The sequence below is a fragment of the Trichosurus vulpecula genome, chromosome 9 (genome assembly GCF_011100635.1).
Source record: "Trichosurus vulpecula isolate mTriVul1 chromosome 9, mTriVul1.pri, whole genome shotgun sequence".
Taxonomy (NCBI): Eukaryota; Metazoa; Chordata; class Mammalia; order Diprotodontia; family Phalangeridae; genus Trichosurus; species Trichosurus vulpecula.
The window spans coordinates 140,963,383-140,984,686 of record NC_050581.1 but is presented as its reverse complement, the minus strand read 5'-3'; the positions used below and the strand labels follow the sequence as shown (position 1 = coordinate 140,984,686).

The window sequence follows — 21,304 nt, the reverse complement described above, 5'->3', positions numbered from 1 at the left end:
CCAACCACTTCATTTTACAATTGAGGACACTGAGGCACAGAGAGAAGGGTGAATGACTTGTCCAAGGTGACACAGCTACTAAGCTTCTGAAGGATTTGAACCCAAGTCTTTCTGAGTACAAGTCCAGTGACCTAACCACTCTACCACACACTTCATCTAGTCCTTACTGTCTCATCCTACAAAGGAGGAAACTGGAAGCTATGAAATTTATTTTAGCTATCTAATCTGGATGCCACCAAACTCACAAACTCCACTAGAAGACTTCACTGCCTAGTGTCCCAATGGCTAACTGCCCCTGGTCCCCCATGATCCTCTCACTTCAGAAGAGCTGAGAGCTATGTTCCCCAGACCCCCAATCCAGAGTCTTTCTACAATGAGAGCCATGGTCCCATAGCCACCTGCCCTCATTGGCCCACATACCCACCTGGGGAAGGTTCGGCTCCTCAGCTCTTTGATGAACACTTGACTCCCATTCTGGACAGGTTTGACATCTGTTGTCTGCCCTGTGTCATGTTTATGCCAATTTCTTTTTTTTTTCACTGGAAAAGAGAGGAAATAGGGTGAGTAATGAGGAGGATGACAGAGGCTACTACCGCAACCCCTAGGAGGGCAATCCAAAACCCCCAGCAACACACCCAAGAAGTAACCCCTGGTTCCCCAAACCCTCTGTGTGCCCCACCTTCCAGCCTCCTGGCTCCCCAGAAGATGTATGCAGCTGCTCCAACATTCGTGGTAAGCAATGAAGAGAGAACCACAAATTTAGAGCCAGAGAGGGTCTCAAAGACCATCTAGCCCATTGGTGTCAAACTCAAAACAGAAACAGGGGTTACTAAACCATATAGAAGGATCCTTGCAGGGCCCTCTACTGATTTAAGAAACCACATACTAACATTATCTATGCTCTATTTTTATTTATCTTGTTAACTATTTCCCAATTACATTTTAATCTAGTTCTGGCTGCACTTGGAAGTGTTGCTGGGCCAAAAATCTGGGTGTCTGACACCTCAAATCTAGTCAAATTCCAACATTTTACAGATGAGGAAACTCAGGACCATGGAGTCCAGAGTCCTACACAGTACCTCATCAGAGGTGAGATAAGAACTAGGTTACCCTTCTACAGAGAAGGTGTTCTTTCAAGTCTTCCATCCTCCAGTAAGAAATGAGAGGACATTTTGTGGGAATGGAACCACAGAGCCAAGGCTAATATTTCCCATGGGATGTCACTGGAGCATAAGAAGCATTCTTTGGTGCCACTTTCCATCTGGAAAACAAGATCTATAGAATACATGATGGGCAATGGATGTATGTGCAGAAGAAGTTTCCAGTGGCTTTAGTGGTCCACAGGTAAATGGATTGTTCTGACTCTAACCTCACAGAGCAAAATGAATCTTAAAGAGTCAGAGAACAGAGAGAACATATCCTTATTAGGCATAGAAAAATGAATTCTCTAAGCCCCATATAAATGCATGGAAATCTTTCATTAGGTCATGACGGCGTAAGCCCTAAATTTCAGATTGGCTGATTATTTTAAAAAGAAAACAAAAAGCAACTTCCAATGAGGAATTAATCCTGGGATGTGCAGGTTGTGGCAACTAAAGACAATCTTTCCATCATCTACACCCTATTACTAGCCAGGCTTCTATTAAAACATGCCCAGCTCCCATTTACATAGTCTTCTGCAGTCTGCCAGTTACTTTTCTCACGTAAAGCGGTAAGGTTGAGGTAATCTCCTTTAAGAGATCCTAGAAAAATCCAAAATGACATGTGTTTCTCAGCAGAAATGCTAAGCCAGTGCCTAGCACTGTACTTGACACACAGTAGGTGCTTAATAAACATTTATGGATTGACAGAACACTAAAGTTCTGAAAAGGACATCTCCGAGGGCTGGAGATCAGAAGAAGGAGTTCACAGTCCCCAAAGGATTCGAAAGGTTCAAGGAATGGCAGTAATTAAGCTGAGAGAACAGCAGACTGAGGGCTGATGTAATAATTGCTTTCAGAATACTGAGAGTTATTACACAGAAGATGGTAACCAACTGTGCTCTATACCCATTGTGGGAAAAACAAGAGAAATCCTGACAGTAGAGACATTAACAGGGAACACTGGGAACATTAATCTAATTTCTTTCCCTGGAGATATTCAAAATTAGGGGAGATAACAATCTGAGACTATTTCAGTTCAATCCTGCTGGAGGTAGGTGAATGACTCAATGACCCTTTTCAGCACCTTCCCCTTCCCCTGACTCTCCCTTGTTCTTGGAGTTCCATCTCTCTGCCCTAGCCACTCAGCACACCTCATCTTGCTCCACACATTATAATCCTGCAAAGAATGAAGCCCTCCCAAGCTACTCCCTCCATGGCTAATCAGAAGGACGAACCAGGCTGAGATGCTAAGACATTAATTACTAGCACAAACTCTCTGGACAAAGACCTCCCAGAAGAGGCCCCAAACCAAGTGTGAAGAAAGTTTCTGGAAAGAACAGATATTCACAGAATCACAAAGAGCTTAGAGTTGGAAGGGTCCTCAGTGACCCCAGGCCAACTCTAACCTGAACAAGAATCCCTTCTATGATATCCTCAGGAAGTGGTCATCCAGCTTGCTGCTCTAGGCAGCCAGATGCCACAGTGGGTGGAACACCAGGCTTGGAGTCAGAAAGACCTTACTTCAAATACCACCTTAGACATAGTTGTGTGATGCTAGACAAGGCATTTTACCTCTGCCTGCCTCAGTTTCCACATACATAAGATGGGTTAACCATAGCATCTCCCTCTCAGGGTTGTTGTAAGGATAAGATGGGATAATATTTGCAAAGTGCTGTGAAAATCTTAAAAGCACTCTCTAAATGCTAGTTGTATTAGTATTATTATCATTATCATTCCTAAAGCCCTCTAGTGAGGAGAAAGGCAGTACTTAAGGCATCCCATTCCACTTCTGGACAAGTCATGGACAGTAATTGTTTGGAGATGAAATGTGCCTCTCTCCAGCTCCCATCCAATACTCCTAGTTCCATTCTCTAGGCCCTAAGCAGAACAAGCTTGAAATTATAATGTGACTATTCTTTGGGCTCCTAAAATTTGGAAGATGCACCCACCAACACACACACACACACACACACACACACACACACACACACACACACCCCTCTTTCTGCTGGAAGTCAGGCACCAGGATGTCATACAGGGAGGTTGGTGTGCATGAGAATCACAAACAACCATCCAGCTTAGAAGAGAAAAGTTTGGCCAGCAGAAGTAAAAGGCTCATTATCCCTTATCCGATTTAGAAAAACCATTAGAGGATGACACCAGAGGCAGAGGATCAGGTCTCCTCTCTGGGCGTACTTGGGTTTGTAACCCAATACCCACTGCTGGCTGGCAGTGCAGCTGTTGAGTCATTTTATGTGGCCCCTGGTCACAGGTGACTCTGGGGCTAGCGGACACCATGTATTATGTCTACTGTAAACTCCCTCAAGGAATCTCTTTTAAAGGCAGGGTTTATAGGAAATGGGTTCATTATGGAGACTGCCTTGTTCTCTAAGATATAAAAAAGCTAAGAGAATTGAGTGATGAAGAAAAATGGAGAGGGGAGGAAAAGCTCGCCTCACAGAACAACAGAACTACAACTCCTACCTTAATCCAAACATCACCAATAAAGCAGATATGGAAAGCTCATAGGAAAGATGGCCATTGGCAAGGCTACAGAGAACCTGTGTGCTCAAGTGGATCTCTACTTCTTTTTTTTGCTTGCTCTTACCTTTGCTTGCTCTTACCATACCTTACTCAATTATTTCATCTTTTATAGTGGCCAAGGTTCAGGTCCTCATGTTTCAATTCCAGGCACAGTGCAACAAAACTAAATCTCGACATCTATCATTTCTAGCTGGAATGGTTCAGAGAGGGCTTCACATAGAGAGTAGCACCTAAGCTTGAAAGAAGGGGAGGATATCAGCAGATGGGGAGAGGAGGAAGCCTGTTCCAAACATCGGACACAGCCAACCTAAGTTTGCAGATAGGAGTGGAGAGTAGGTTAGACTGGTGGAGAATAAGACCAGGTGATTTGCTTTGAATGCAGAAAGAATGAAAGTGAGTAGTGTGAAATAATTCTGAAAAGGGGGATTGATGCCAGATGATCCAGAGCCTTGAATGCCAAGGTAAGGTGTTTGTATTTATATTCAAAGGTCAAGTCGGGTCACCATTAAAGGTATGAAACTGATCAGAAACGTAAGTCAGCCAATAATCAATAAGCATTTACTATATGTTAACATTGTGCTAAGCACTGGGGATACAGTTAAAGACAGGCCCTATCCTCAAGGATCTTAAAGTCTAACGGAGGAGACAACAAGCAAACAACTATGTACATGTAAGACATAAATCAGATAAATTGGAAGATGAGGACAGTGCTGACATTTAAAAGGATCTGGAAAGCCTACTTGTGGAAAATGGGAGTCTGGCTGGGATTGAGAGAAGCCAGGAGGAGGAGATGAGGAGAAAGATTTGCTTCTTTTGACTATGCATAGTATAGTTATATGGATTTTCTTTTGTTCTTATTCAGTACAGGGATGGCGAGGGGGAGGAGGCAGGAGAGGAAGAGAAAATAAAAATTTTAAGACTTTTTTTTTTAAAGGAAAATCACTTTGTAGAGTATATAAAGGATGGATTGGAAAGGGAAGAGATTTGAGGCAGAGAGAAAAATTAGGAAACTATTCTAAGAGTCCAAGGGAGGTGATAAGCCATCCAAGAGGATGGATTCAAGAAGTGTGGTATGGGAGGAGTGGATAAGACTTGACAATTGATTGGATTGTGAGGAAGGTGGGGAATGAGGAATAAAGGATGACTCCAATTTTGTGAACCTGATTAAGTCTAAGTATTACGTTGCTTTCAATTATAGAAAAGGAGTGGGTTGGATAGTTGGGGAGAGGTGGAGGGAGAGAGAAGTATTTCAGATATGCTGAGACATCCATCCATATGTTGATGTCCAAGCAGTGGGTGATGTTTGACTAGAGCTCCAGAGAAAGATTACAGATTTGGGAGTTTTCTGCATAGGAATTGATGAGATCTCCAAAAGGATCAATGGAGACAGAGAAATGAAAAGAGGGGTCAAGAGAGAGAACTTGAGTGGCTAGAAGGATGGTGGCACCTTCAGGGGAGAAATACAGTATTATTTTCAACCATCAATCTATCAACAAAAATTTATTAAATGTCTAGTATGTGCCAGACATTGTACAAAGCCCTGAGGCTTCAAAGACAATGGTGAAATATTTGGTGAAACAATCCTTGTTCTCGAGGGGCTAACTTCTAATGAGGCAGACAATATGGAAGTATATAAATATATACAATACACAGAAATGGGTACAAGATAACCTGGGGATTAACTCTGACATGACCACAGGCTATCCAGCTGGAAATGTCTCATTAACAGCTGGTAATCCAGGACTGGAATGCAAAAGAGAGACTAGATCTGGGGCTCATCTACACAGATAATAACTGAACTAACGGGAATTGATGAGGTCAGTAAGAGAGAGTCTGAATATGAAGAAAAGGACACAGGACAGAGGACTCCAAGATTATGAGCCTGAGTCTTGGTAAGAACATTGGCTCATTAAGTGAACTGGAGATTTTGGAGCAAAATGTATTTAGGTTTGAACATGCTGATCTTTGGGTGATGATAGGACATCCAGATGAAGAGATTCAAAAGGAATTAAGAAACATGAGAGAGAAGGAATGTAGCTCAGACGGGAGACTCACTTATTCAAACATTTATCATGGACCTACTTTGTCTAAGTAGCTACAAAGTCAGAAACAAAACAGTCCTTTCCTCCAAGTAGCTTACATTCTATTAGAGGGAAACAACATGTAGATAGGTAAGTTCCTGTAAAATGTGGACAAATTAATTTGGGAGAGAGGACTAATGACCAGGGGCAGGAGGGGATCAGGAAAGGTGTCCTGTAGGAGATAACACTTGAACATTGAGTGCGAAAGGGGTAGTCATGTAAAATACATGAAGATAGGTCGAAGCCAAACTGTGAATAGCTTTAAATGTCAAAACGAGGAGTTAAATTGATCCTGGAGGTACTAGAGAGCTTAAGCTTCACAAGCAGACGAGTGACACGGTCATCTGCAGAAATGTAATGTCTGAAGCCACAGGAATGAAGGAGATTTCCACAGCTAATACTACAGAGAGGAGACAGGGGAGAGGAGAACTGAGTCCAGGGTGTTAGGGGAAGAAGACATGAAAGGTTTGGGGGAGAAGGAAAAGCACCCAGGGAAGAAGACTGCAAAAGAATAGTCAAAATTAACCTGGGAACCTTTTGTCATTGTGCTTAGCACAATGCCTAACACATAGTAGGTGCTTAATAAATGTTTGCTGAAAAATAATCCAAACTGAATGCTATGAATTCTAAATGAGCAAGTTTTGGTCAAAGGAAGAGATAAATTTGCAAAGACACTTCCCTCTCTCCTTGGCTTTTTTGCAGAGATGGAGGACTACGAGTGTGAAATATTCTATATATCATCAGATCATTACATTACATTGGTTAGTCTTGTGCTTGTCTTCTTTCTTTATTCTTTATTATAATGGAAAGTCTCTGGGAAGAGGAAGGAGAAATACAATAGGAAATGTAAGTGATATAAAAACAAAAATATCAATAAAATGTGTTTTTAAATGAATTAATGAATGTTAGTTGAATTAAATTTAAATGGGTAAGAGAACTACATGACAGAAATCAAGAAAAGGAAGAATTTTTAAAAGGAAGGAGTCAACAGTAGGAAATATTGAAGAAAGGAGGACAAGGGGAAAAAAATCCAACAAGCTGGATGGCCAGGAGGTCATCAGTGACTTTGGAGAAAACAGCTTGAGCACAGTGGATCTAGTGGTGGAAGGGCCCCAAGAGCTTGAACCTAGGCCCTCTAACTATAAAGCCACAGTTCTCTCCACTATTTGCTATCTTTAAGATGTCAACCTTTGCTGCTCTGCATTTGAAACTAAAATTGAGTTGGTCCAAAGTCAGTGTCAATTGAATGGAAACTTTCCATTTTCTCTCCCATTTTGTTGGGCAGGCCTAGAAATAAGAAGGAGGGAGGGAAGAGTCTCAAACCAGCACAGTGTGGGCAAGTTGTAGCCCAAGGAGGAATGGACTCAGTCACTGCATCTCTCCTCACCTCTCCTCCTCAGCCACCTCTCCTTCTTGACTTGTGATAGCAGCCACTTGGAGGTCCTCCTCTTCAGTAGGTATCCTGACTATATCTGCATGACTCCCAAGGAAAGATGTCTTTTCTAGTTCACATGGGAATCTCACAAATGAGGCCAGAAATACCTCGACTACCTAACTCACAAGGTTATGTGAGGAAAGTGTTTTGTAAAGCATACAGAGTGGTATATAAATGTGAGCAGATGTTGCAGCTGTGGCTGTGGGTGGTGGTGGTATTAGCAGCAGGAGGAGGAGGAGGAAGAAGGTCTTTTTTTTATACATGAGTGTTATTAAGAGAATCACAATGGACACACATTATTTCCAGTTCATTTTCTCGGAATATTCATACTAATCAATACCAGGCTACAGCCTTAACCACCAAAGAAGAGCTGGCTTTGATACCGGCAGCTAGCAATGAAAGAGGAGGAGAAGAGAGGAGAGGGAGAGGAGAAAGGAGAAGAGAAAGGAGAGAAGATGAGAAGAAGAATTTGCGGCAAGCTTAGTGGCTCTTTTTAAGTGCTTGGATTCATCAGAAGCTATTGAAATAGTGATCTAGTCCTTAACAGACATAGCATCTTCTATATATGTAGCAAGAGAGTGTTCTCTCTTTGGACTAATTCAGTATCCTAAAATAACAAATCATTTGGGACTAAAAAAGGAGGAAAATTTATTTTTTGTAATCTCTGAATAAACCAGAAGAAGGTAACCACTGAGTTAACACAACACATTTTTTAAAAATTCTATCAATCTGGCTGGAAGTCCAATTTTTGCTTTTACAAACTCATTTCATATTTATGGGAAAATACAAGATTTTTTTCAAAAAATAGTATATATTCCCTGTAACCAAAAGATAAGCATATTGATTTACTTTAAAAAAAAAAAGAATTGAATTTCTTTCTCTTGGTGTGATAGTTATTCTTACTATATAACCCAACAAAAATACCTCCCTCTCCTCTTCCCTCTGTATCAAAGATCAAAGATTTAAACAGTTGAGAATTGGGCTTCAACTGACAAGTATCTACTATCAGCTTAGTTAAACATAATAACCCTATCATGGCTCAGTAATCTGAAGAGGGCATACAACATCAAAATAAATCACAACTTCAAAATGTATCAATGTCGACTTTCTAAAAATGGAAGCTGCACGGATATCGGAAAAAAAAAATTGCCTTGGACCCAGCCCATCGCTGGAAGGGTCCAAGCAGAGGCTGTCCGACCACCTGTTGGGGATGTTAGAAAGCATTTCCCCCACTGATCAGGGGATGGTACTAGATGGGCTGCTGAGATCCTTTCCAACTCAGAGGTGCTATATTAAGGTTATCTCAGACATGGCTTCCTATGTAGGTGTTTGGAGACAATAGCTGTCCATTTCACAGGGACATCTCACAGAGAGACAAAAGGGGACCAGGGACTTGATGAGCTCTCGGTTCCTTCACAGCAGGAAGGCACTATTTATAGTTGGTCTGCCTGGCTAGTAATTTAAATTGATGTAAATCACTAGATTTAAAATTCACCCTAAGGGAAAGTACAAATTTCCTTTAGTCTCCACAGGCTAAGACTTCAGAGGGTGTTCCAGTCTACTGTTATTGCCACAGAGAAGTCTTCCCAGATTTAAGACAAAACAAGGCGATGCCACATTTCATGTCCCAGGAAATGGGTGCATGGAGTTCAATATCAAGCCACAGAGAGAAAGTTGGGGGGAGGGGCGGTGTTGTTGGTTTGTTTTTTTGTTTTTTTTTATAAAGAGTAAGAAAGTGGAAAACGCCTTTTTCATTAGGCATCTGGGAAACATAGATCAGAGGAGGCATGAGCCAAAAGTATATTTTAGAAATCCACACGCATTGCATAACGAAAGCAATCAGTGTGGGCCTCTCTTCACTAACCTTGCAATTAAATCTTGGCTGTAAACGAAGGGCTCTGAGCTGTACCTATTCATTTTCATACACAATTGATACTGTTTGATAACTTAACTTGTGCAAACACATGTTTGAATAATAGCTGATTAACAAACGATGCAGAACAGTGTCTCCAATCCCTGCAGAGCCCAGGATACAGGAAATGGAGCAGAGTTCTCCAAATGTGTTCTGGCTGGGACAGCTGAAAAAAAAAAAAAAAAGCCTGCTGGAGCCTTGCCCCTGAGCTATTCTTAGGGTCCTGGTGGGAAGGCTGCCTTACAACCTGGATCTGTGGGCACCTGAATAGACTTTAGATCAACCCTCCTTAGTCCAAATCTCATTCTAGGGCTGTATTCCTGAAAAGACTGCATAAAGCTATTAAAATTACATTTTAGATGCACTCAAGGGGTTTGCAATTTAAAAAGGAGCCTACTATGTGTGAATCCTTTTAGAAGGCTGGAGATCACTGGGCTAAAAGTCAGGTCACCAGTTCTCGGTTTCACAAAGGCACCGCAGCTTGTGATAGAAGAGCAGGCCTGGGGATCAGGTAGTCTTGGGTATAAGGCCCGCCTCTGACACAGACTGGCTATAGAACCCTGGGGGAATCAGCTAACCTCTCACTGCCTCCAAGTAAGTCTAAGATTCTAAGTTGCAGAGAAGGTGCCAAACTGCACTGGCAGAGGGGTTCCTCGCTTGGGATGCCCTACACCAAGGAAATCACAGCCCCAGCTTAAAAAGCCATTGATCCTGAGTCTCTGTTTTCTTGACTCCAGAATGGCAATGATAACCCACAACACAGCGTTCTGAGGCTAAGAGGTGATAATGCTTATGAAGCATCACAGCTGGCATTTATACAACACTGATTGTATACTAGCACTGCCCTAGGTGTACAAATATGATCTCATTTGATCCTTACAAGAACCGTGGAAGGTAGGTGCTATTATTATCCCTCTTTTACAAATGAGGAAACTGAGGCAGTGTTAAATGACTTGCCTAGGGTCCAATATATTACGTGTGCTTTTATGGCTACAGCCAGCTTTAAGCCTTTAACATAATATCCCATATTAATCTTTCTTTTTTTTAAAGGACATACTATGAAAGCTAAAATACTCAAAGAAATTATGATGTGAAAATTATCCAGTTATAGAGTCCCTGAGGTTTCAGAAGCAGGACTATGGGTGAGATAGCCTGAGGGTGATCATGGTAAATGAACCCAACCAAACCTAAAGGCAGAAAGCAAGACAAGTGACCACTCTGTTCTCATCAAGGCTTCAAAAGCCAGGTTCTCAGGGAGGAGAGATGTCTCAGAAGCTGGGGCTGGAATGGCTCACAATGTCCCTTCTCTGCTCTAAAAGGATGGTGGCACATGCCCCCATTGTTGCTGAGTATGCAAAATGATTCTGGCAGTATATCGGATGAAGCACTAGACCTGCAGTCAGGAAGGCCTGAGTTCAAATCCACCTTCGGACACTTACAGGCTGAGTGACACTGGGTAAATTATTTAACCTCATTTGCCTCAGTTTCCATGGAGATAATAAGAGCATCTACCTCGCAGGGCTGTTATGAGGAACAAATGAGGGAATATTTGTAAAGTGCTTTTCAAACCTTAAAGCGCCATCTAAAGGCTATGATCTTCTCATAGCATGGTGAATTAACCAGAGAGGCAGTTTTTCATTAAGAATCAAGTCTTATAGAAATAAAGACTTGTAGACTCACAGTGCTCAAGTGTTAGATAGGACTTTCAGGATCACCTCATCCCAAAACTTCATTATAAAAAGAGAATTTCATTATAAAATGATTCTCCTCTATAAAGAGAACACTGGGGCATGCAGAGGTTTCAAAGTAAGGAGTGGGGCCGTGGCTTGAACCAATGTCTTCTGATTCTAAAACAAGTTCTTTCTCCCCTGTCTTGCTGACTCTGACCCTAAGAGTCTGAAGCACTCAAAATACAGGCAAAGTCTCCCTATCACGGCACGTGGATTTGGCCTGAAAGAGACATCCCACTCTCAGGGTTAGGGAGACAGGTTTTTCTTAGTCAGGATGCTTAGACTGCCCTCCCTTTCACTTTCATATGTAAGAAGTGATCTCCAGTAGAAACACCAGAGGGGGTAGAAAGAATCTCTGAATCACAATCTATGCAAACTATAACAGAGACCTTGGAAACCACCTACTAAATAGAGGTGGAAGGGGCCCTCAGGGGCCATCTAGTCCAACCATTTTAAAAACAGAGGAACTAATGTCATTGTACAATGATGCCTTGTTTTCATATGGGGAAACTGAAGACCTGAAAGAAGAGGAGGTTTGCTAATGAGTAGCAAAACCAGGAACGGAATCCAGGTCACTTGCCTAGAAGACCAGGGCTCAGAGGTCACACAGTTTGGAACCTCATATGACCCCAATACTAATTTTCTCCCTGACCTATACATGCCAAAGTGATGGGGAGGGGGGGAGGGGGGGAGGAGAGGGAGGGCCTGTTCTTTTCTATTTATTTAAGCCCTCAGCAGGTGAAGAAAACAAACAAATAAAAATTCCCACTTTCTTCTGTATTCCCAAATCTGTCCCCTGCAGTTCATAATTCCGGATGTCCCCAGTCACCCCACCCAGATTTTCCACCCAAGCCACTCTCACAAGCAGCAGTTAAGCCTTAGGCAGCCAGCCACCTGCTCCACAGGCCAGCCTGTGGGGGCTTTGAGTCACCTCAAAGATATGAAAAAATTGTCAGACCGCGCAGTCCTGGCTCAGATTCTTGAAAGGGGGTTTATAAGGGTTTTTTTGTTTTGTTTTGTCCCCATGTCTTTAAAGGTCAACCAGTACATTGAACTTTCTGGATAGGCACTACTAAGTGTAAGGAAAATGGCCCCTTTTCAACCACGGGCAACACTCTTTCCCTGCTTTATCTACTTAAAAGCATAATGAAAACAATCTGTTAATTAGTTCACCAAGAGCAGAAACATTCCACAAACCAGGGGGTCAGGGTATTAAGGTAATTAAAGAATTCAAAGAACTTCTACCACTTGGAAAGTCTGAAGCTTCCCAGAGTCTATGTGCCAGCCCAGAAAATTTAAGAGAGGTCACTGAACAGGTGTGAAAGCCTTCAGCCCTGCAGATGAAACTGGAGCCTGATGGTAGAGAAGCAGGACAAAGCAGAGACACATATCGTACTGGGGAGTAAAGGGGAGTGTGGGGGAGCAGGGTCAGTCCACGTCACATGTGTGAGATCCCTGGAGCAATCGGGCTCAGGTAATAAAGCAGTACAGCTGAGGCAGCCTGGAGTAGTGCATCAAGAGCTGGCCTCAGAGTTAAGAAGCCCCCTCTCTGAAACTCGGGACCCTACGACCCTGAACGAGCAATTGAACCTCTCAGGTCCCTGGGAGAAAGGCAACCCTAGACCCATGATGATCCTGTGAAATAAGGGGACACAGGGTGGGCAGACACAGGCCGCATTCCCAAAGGCTGACGTACTTACAGGTAGACTTGCCATGAGTTTTCTCGCAGTTGGGACAATGGTATATGTCAATATCTGGTGCCTCCTCCTCTTCCACACCAACACAGCTGGAAGAGAGAAAAACAGACACTGATCACACCCAGCCCTGGACCTGGCCATAACAAGTTGGGTAAGGAGAAGGGAATGGAGAGCGAGCTTCGGACTTTTCCATGGGGTCATTCACTGAGAAAGCTGCCCATTTGTCACATGACCTGGTCTCTCAGATATCAAAGGTTCCGTAGGCACAGTTCAGTGGGGAGAACACAGACTCTGGCATCACAGGACCTGGATTCAAATTCTACCTCTGATACTTCCTATCTGTGATCTTGCACAAGTCATTTAACCATCCCTGGGACAGCTATGCAAAAGGGAGGAACTTTTGAGGATGCTTCTTACTCTAGATCTAGATTCAATCACACACACACAGACACACACACACACACAGACATATACACCCTCAACTGGCATAGTTCCCCCACCATGGGAAGGGAGCCCAATGCTGCTTCAGCTTCTTGAAGAAGTGGGTGCCTCCCACCAGACATGATGGGGCACTTGAATTACCCACTGCAGATGACAGGAGACAGGAAAGGATCAGCAAGACAGCCCACATATCCCAAGTAACTGCTTTCCTTCCTTTGGTCCCATATGTGAGAAGTAGTCTGGTGGGGAGGCAGAAAGGGTGGAAAGGAAGAGGGGTTTTCACAGCACCCGAAGCTACAAGAGGGCTATATCTTGCTTCAAAACCCCGCTGTGAGCCTCTGGTCCTGTGTTTTTCTTGGAGATGTTGCCTCCAGGACATGTATATGGCGGTAAAGCAATGATGGGGGATGGAAAGGGATGGTATCCAACACACTACATGCCATAAAGAAACTTTCGATCAACTTACAGTGCCCCAAACCACTCAGCTAGCTCCATCTCTGGATCGCAATATTCTCTCTCTATCTCTCTCTGCTTCTCTCTCTCCCTCCTTCCCTCTCCCTCTCCTCTTTTTCTCTCCTCTCTTTCCTTCCCTCTCCCTCTCCTCTTTTTCTCTCCTCTCTTTCCTTCTCTCTCTCTCTCTCCCCCCACACACACCACATGTGCGAGAGCACACACACACACACACACACACACACACACACACACACACACGCACGCACACACGCACACAAATATGTATAGGCCATGTGCAGGCCCTCATCACCTCATGCCAGGAACTCCTGCTATACTACTCATTGGTCACACTGCCTCAAGTCTCTCCCCATTGCAATCTAGGCTCCGCTGAGCTACCAAAATAGTTTTCTTGAAGTGCAGATCTGACCATATCACTCCCACATTCAGTAAATACCAGTTGCTCCCTATCACCTCTGGGATCAAACATAAAATCCTCTCTCTGACATTTAAACCCTTTCACAATCCTGTCCCTTCCTGTCTTCCCAGCCTTCTCACACTTGACTCCCTTCTGCACACTCAATGGTCCAGCTACATCAGTCTCCTTGCTGTTCCTCACAAAGGCACTCAAGGCCCCAAATTCATACCTTCTCAATGACTGTCCCCCACACCTGGAATGCTTTTTCTTCCTGCCTCCATTCCCTGGTTTCCATAGCTTCCTTCGGCTCAACTCCAACCTTCCGCAACAGGCTTTGTCCCAGTCCTACACCACAATCCCCCACCCCCACCCATCCAATGCCTCTGAGATTGCCTTCCATCTATGATCTACACATCTTATATGTATGCTTATTTGCACACTGTCTCCCCATTGGAACACGAGCTCCTCAGGAACAGGGACCACATTTTTGCCTTTCTTTGTATCACCAATGTCTGGCACATAGTGAGTGCTTAATAAATGTTTGTTGACTGTACAGTACAGACCTGGTAACTGACCAAGTGTCTGCTGTCCAAGGACAAATGGAGAGAAGTTCAGAGAGGCTAATCATCTGAGAGACGGACACCAAGTGATGATTTTTCTTTTGGTCACGACCATCCCCAAAATGAACAAAAATCCCAAGTGACGCTCAGTCCCTTTCCACAGCAATGGGAGAGGAACAGCAGAAAGGGATCAGAATGTGCTGAGGATCACGCGGCTCTTTGAGGGTCTACAGAAGCTGATCTAAATGCTGGTGCTCCCAATGTGCAGGCTTTATTCAACGACCAACAAGTTGACACACTGCTGGAAGAATTAAACCACATCCATGCTGACATTTTCATTATAAATGAAACCAGAGGACATAAAGAAAGAAAAAGGCCATTGATGGCTCTTCCTGGGAGGGGTGCATCAAAGCCTCACTGGAGTGTGTTTCACCACAGACCCAAAGGTAATAAGAAACATCTTCTGACAGGATGCTTATTCCTCTCTCCTTGAAGTGCTCGGGAGGACTGGTAGCAAACAGACCAATGTAAAGATAATTGCAGTTTATGCTCTGATACTTCTTGCAGGGGATGAAGTAGAAAAATTCTTTGAAGAATTTGACAAAATCCTCCAAACAAAATCAACATATGCCTTCACGCTCAGACGCTTCATTGCTAAACTGAGCACAGGAAGATGGCGAAAACGATGTCGGAAAATACAAGAGTTAAGAAACGAAAGCAACCAAAAGCTTAGCGACTACTCTCAAACCTTAGACTTGCACAATTTAAATGCTTTCTTCAAAAATAAAGTGGAAAGATGCTGGACAAAGTCAGCGCTAAGTGGCACAGAGAAAGAATTGACTGAATATAACCAAGGAAACTGTGTGGTGCATGAGATTTAGAACTGGGGGACCTGGGGATTCAAGTTTCCTGCTGCACCTTTGATGGAATCATTTAATTTTTCTGGACCTCAGTTTCCACATGTATAAATGAGGGGATGTTGGGATAAATGACCTCTACCAGCCCGTTAAGCTCAAAACCTATGATCTCATTGTGCGGAAGTAATTCCAGGATCAGCTACTGGTGTAGTCAGGTCATAGACTAGTCAGAGCAAAGGTTAAAACAAATACTGAGCTGGAAGAAAGGAGAAAAATAAATATACAATCTGAGATTACAAGCTATTTAATCAGGTTGTTCTACTTCTGTTGAGGATACAACAGTCCTTCCAAAATTCACAACCTCAGATTCATCCTCAACTGCTCCCTGTCTCTTTACTGGCTGCCAAGCTGCATCAGCACTCTACCCACACCCAGTTTTTCACACTCATCCTCTTCCCTCTCTTCACCCAACTTTCACCTTATTGCAGGCCCTCATCATTTCTTGATCCCGCTGTTGTACTAGCCTCCTGAATGCTATCTCATCTCTAATCCATTATCCACACAGCTGCCAAAATAATCACAAGAAATTTCAATGGCTCCTTATATCCTCAAGAGGGAGAAAAAATAAAAGAGATTTCTCTGTTTAACATGTAAAGACATCCACTATCTAGCTCTGGTCTACCTTTCCAGATTTATTTCACATTACTCCCACGTGTTCCAGACAAAGTAAGTACACTTGAGGTCCTGAATGTGACATTCCCTCTCCTATTTCTACACTTCTACAGACTGTCCCCATGGCCTGGGATGTTCTACCTCATCCTCACCTCCCAAAATTCCTTGCTTCCTTCAAGGCTCAGCTGAGCCACCTACATCAAGTAAATTCAACAAACACAGTAGATCCAGAGCTGGGTCTGGAGTCAGGAGGACCTGAGTTCAAATCTGACCTCAGACATTTACTAGCTGTGCAACCCTGGGCAAATCACTTGACCTCTGTTTGCCTCAGTTTGCTTGTGAGGATCAAATAAGACATTTGTAAAGTTAGCTCAGCACAGTGCCTGGCATATAGTAGGCACTTAATAAATGATTATTCCCTTCCTTTCCTCCATTACTTCTTCCAGCTAGAATAAGAAACAAAAAGATCAGTAATACCCATTGGCTCTCAGCTTTGGACCATTCAGTGCCAGAAAAGCTATAAAAAAGGAGGAAGAAGAAAGAGACGAGGGCAAAGCACTGTTTGAAAAACCGAAGGATACAAATTACTGGAGAAAGGATTCCCTTTTCGTCAAGAAATATTGGGGAAACTGGAAAGTAATTTGGGGAGAAAAAAGTTTAGAGCAGTACTTTATACCATAAATCATAGTTAATTCCAGGTAGATAAATTATCTTTATTAAAACTAAAGGATCATATCATTAAAAAAAAACTAAAAGTAAAAAGGAAAGCTCAACCTTGCACAGCTAAGGTTAAGGAGAAGATGTATAACATTCAATGGATTCATATCAAGGGATATAAAATTCATAAAATTCAGTACCAAGGGAGAAAAGAGACAAAATAGGCTTTTTCAGTTATAACATTTAAAAGCTTTTGAATAAATATAATTAATGCAACTAAATAAGAAGTTATGGAGTGTGAGAAAAAAAATCTTTACATCAAATTCCTCTGATAAAAAGCCTAATATAAAAAATTTATAGGGAACTGACACAAATTCTCAAGTTAAGTGTCATTCCCCAATAGATGAGTAGTTAAGGAACACAAAGAATTTCCAGAAGAAGAAAGCAAGCTAACAATAACTATATGAAAACACATTCTGATCATTAATAAGAGAAATGAAAATCAAAGCAACTCTGAAGTTTCCCTTCGTACCTATCAAACTGGAACAAATGATGAATCAATGTTGAAGAAGCCATGGAAAGGCAGGAATATGAATTCTCTGTTGGAAGAGCCATGAATTATTGTGGAAAATAACGTGGAACTATGCTCAAAAAGTTACAGACCTCTTCTGACCCTTGTTTTGGGGAACAATAGCTACAGTGGCTGCAATCAACATTGAAATGTTATAGCGTAAGGATCAAATACAATCCCCACCCTCACTCATTTAAAATCAGCAGGCTGAAAATAAAACACATTTCCTTCTTTTCTGGTAATAAATAACAGAGCACGTTACACATTCTCTGTCAATCACCATTACTACATTAGATGGTTTGGCTTAATTGTTTTGGATATTTTCATTTTATTTTTTAAATGAGAAGGCAGTATGAGGAGAGATGTTTATCGAGAAGTGATTATTGCATCGAAAACACAAAATATTAAAAAGAAACAGAGGCAAAGGAAATATGGAAAGCCTTACGGAAGGAAATTCTATCCCACACTATGTCTGTTGTCTTTCTTCCCATCTCTCCATCAACATACTACAAATATGGCTGAAAGTGAAGTAATTCTGCCCCTAAGGAGATGTCAGGAATTCTTCCCCATAGAAAAGAGAAGCTGACCAGATGGGTAATCTGCAGGGGGCTTAACCCAACTAAAGTTATTCTCCACCACCCCAAAGTTTAAGAATTAAACCAAAAATTAAAAATTGTCACTTTCAGGGCACTAGCAACAACTCTGAGGATTCCTTTCTATGGGCTGTTTCACATCCTATCATTATTAATCACCTCTGAGAACCCCCTAGGAGCTCAAAGGTGCTAATACTATTAGTTCCTATATGGGAAGGAAACTTGGAGACAAGCAGCCAGTTGGCTCCACAGTGAGAATTGGTCAAAGTACTGCAGAGTGTAATCTTCATAGCAAAGGTCACCAGGTCATGTGGGATCTGATCACACCTTCATGGTGTAGCCCAGGTGACCTCCTGGAACCAGATCCAGGGGCACAGCAGGCTTTATATTGAGCCACTGATATTTGGCTCTGTTCAAGGTAACGAAGACCTTCTTGGGAGTCTCTAAGAAGGCTGAGAAAACATCAAGCAATGGTGGTAGTCAGAGAGTCACTTGCAAGATTAAGTTCCCCCACTAATCTGATAACCCAGGATTTCTGCCTTTATTCTCACTACCATGACCCTGGTCCAGCCCTTTTCACCATCAAAACAGTCAATGTCAATGTTATATAAAAATTATAATCACGCATTGATGGTACTCAGAGAGCTATCCTCAAGGCGAAATTATCTCTCATGACCCAGCATACTTCACCTTGGTTCAGGCCCAGCTCACCTCACACCTACGATGCTGCCATGGTATTAGTCTCCCCATCTCCTGAATCCATTATCCTTCCCCAGTAATCTTCTGAATGCACAGCTCCAAACATTCTCCCCCACTATTAAAATACATTCAATGACTCCCCTATATGCCTACAGAATCAAGTCTAAAATACATAGCTTCATATTCAAAGCTCTCCACAAACTTGTTCCACTCCACCCATCCAACTATATACTGCCATACTCCCCAGTGTGAACCTTCTGCTCCAATCAAGGTCCTTATTCCACACTGAGCCTTTGCTCAGGCATTCCACACACCTCCGCTCCTAACTTCTTCCCTCCTTTCAGTCTGTCTCCTGCAACCATCTTTTAGGATCACATATCTACGAAATTATCCCTCACCACTCTAGACCACAGAGATTCCTTTCTCTTTCCCTTCACCTACTATGGAATTTACACTCCTGTGCCACTTGTTGGGGCATAGAATATGACTTTAATTTGTATCTCTTCTTTCTTCTATTAGTATATGATTTCCATGAGCATGGAGATCTGGTCCTATAACTCTCAGGGGAGGCAGTGTGATATAAGAGAAAGAGTACTAGTTTTAGAGAGGAAGGAAGAAAGGGAAAAAAGAAGAAGGAGGGAGGAGTGGAAGAGGAAGGGAGGAAAGAAAGAATGAAGGAAGGAAGGAAGGAAGGAAGGAAGGAAGGAAGGAAGGAAGGAAGGAAGGAAGGAAGGAAGGAAAAGGAAGAAAAAAAGAAGGAAGGAAGAGGAGAAAGTAGGGAGAGAAGGAAAGAAGAAAGGAAGGATCTACTAAGTGCTTACTATGTTCCAGGCACTGGGCTAAATGCTAGGGAGATAAACAAAAGCAAAAAGAAAGACAGCTTCTGCCCTCAAGGAGCTTACCGTCTAATACAACAAAACACAGAAAAAAGGAGCTGAAAAGGGTGGGGGGAGGGGAGAATGAAGGGACCCAGCATTTGGGGGCATGATTTTGAAGTCCTGAAAGTGAGGAATAGTGTTGGCACGGGAATGAAGACAGACCAGAGCAGGTTCCCTCTCAAAATAAAAGCTATAGGAGGTACTCAGCATTGGCAGCAGGGAGGCAGGATATTCCAAGGTCAGAAGGCCACAGAACATGGGTTAACTTTTATGTCATGTCCCCCTTGGGCAGTCTGATACATCTAATAAACTCCTTCTCTGAATGCTTTTAAATGCATAAAATAAAATGCATAGGATTACAAAGGAAACCAAAGGTTGGCAATAGCTAGCTCGCTGGATAGATATAGACAGGCAGATAGATAGATATAGACAGATAGGTAGATAAATAGACAGATAGATACGTAATGTTTTTCCCATCCAACTTTCCAGACCTAATGAAATCTAGCCAAGGAATCCACCAGACCCTAGGTTAAGAATTCTTGCTCTCTAGAAGATTCTTACTAGCTTTGTAATTTTAGGCAGGCCATATTCCTTCTTCAGTTTCCTCATTTACAAAATTAGGGGGTTGGACTGGAAGAACAGATCTCTAAAGTCCTTTCCAACACTAAATCCTGTTATTTCTAGGAACTATGAGTCCTAAATTGTGCAGTGTTTTCCTTGGCTAGCCCAGATCATCACCATCCCTAAATCAGTTCTAAGTATATTTGCAACCACAACACCTAAACCAGAGCCATAGCACATTCTCTGTAAATGTTTGTTGGATGAAATACAACTGCATACTGCATCCCAAGTCTTCAAGAGTCACCTTTTTTCTTCAGCGGAGAGGAGAGAAGCTGAGTTCACTGATACATTAGCCCTTGATGAAATCAGGGGAAGGAAACCACTAAGATGAAAGGTTCTAAATCCACCTTCCCCTATCATTGGCAGTCTTCTCTTTTAAACTATTTAAAGCCTTTCTGAACTTTCAGCCAAAACATTCCTTTCAGCCCCTGGAATTTTCATTCATTCATTCAGTCCTTATCTCATTCATTCCACCAATACTATTTAAGCACATGCTCTGGGTAAGGAAGGCCCTCTACCTTTAGCTCTACCAGAAGGGGGAAAGTAAAAGGAAGGGAATAGGCATTTACAAAGTGTCTGCTATGTGCCAGGCACTGTGCTAAGTGCTTTACAATTATCTCATTCGATCCTCACAACAAATCCTCACGGTAAGTGCTGTTATTATCCCCATTTTACAGTTGCAGAAACTGAGGCAAATAGAGATTTAAGTGGCTTGCCCAAGGGTCACACAGCAAGGGAGTATCTGAGACTAGATTTGAACTCAAGTCTTCCTAACTCCAGGCTCATCATTCACCTGGCTGATTAAACCACCTTTTATAAAAGGAACCCTTTCCCTTGATTTGACAAATTGACATCAGTATGTTCTCTCTTGAAAGAACTATTCCTCCTCTCCACTCAAAGTACCTGAAGTGAAGCCATCCCCAACCAGGATCAGTTTGTGTTTCAGACACTGGTGCTGAAACCTGCCTTTCTGCTCTTGCCCCAGCTGCTGTTGGATGCTGTACATTTTGGTTCACTGAAGTCCCACTGCCTCACTAGACCACTCAGCATTCATCTCTCCAGTGACTCTAATAGGGACTAACAGAGACACTTCAATCCTCAGTCATTATGAAGGAATGAGAAGCCCTAAGGAAGCAGGTTTTCCAGATAACAGAAGATGATAGTGCTTAATAGAAAGCTTCCTTAAATACAGAACACACTGCCTGCCTTACAAAAACTTCTGGATATAATTCGATTTTTTTAAAAAATCTCTTCTTGTTATTACTGGAGACATCCAGATTAGACCACATTTCAAATCAGTGACACCTTCACGAAATGTCCCCAGACTGCTGGGTTTTTGTAGTTCT

The 21,304-nt window shown here is 42.5% G+C and overlaps 1 protein-coding gene across 1 annotated transcript in view; it reads right to left on the bottom strand.

Annotated features, from left to right (window-relative positions):
- The window catches only part of PHF2 (PHD finger protein 2), a gene marked incomplete at its 3' end in the record, with an annotated part of 34,876 nt that extends 13,912 nt beyond the window's left edge, over positions 1–20,964 (bottom strand). The window contains 5 exon segments of the mRNA XM_036739644.1: positions 425–539; positions 12,545–12,630; positions 13,098–13,126; positions 18,088–18,212; positions 20,862–20,964. Of these exon segments, the coding sequence (XP_036595539.1) occupies positions 425–539; positions 12,545–12,630; positions 13,098–13,126; positions 18,088–18,212; positions 20,862–20,964 (458 nt within the window).
- Between the last annotated feature and the right edge of the window lie 340 nt (positions 20,965–21,304).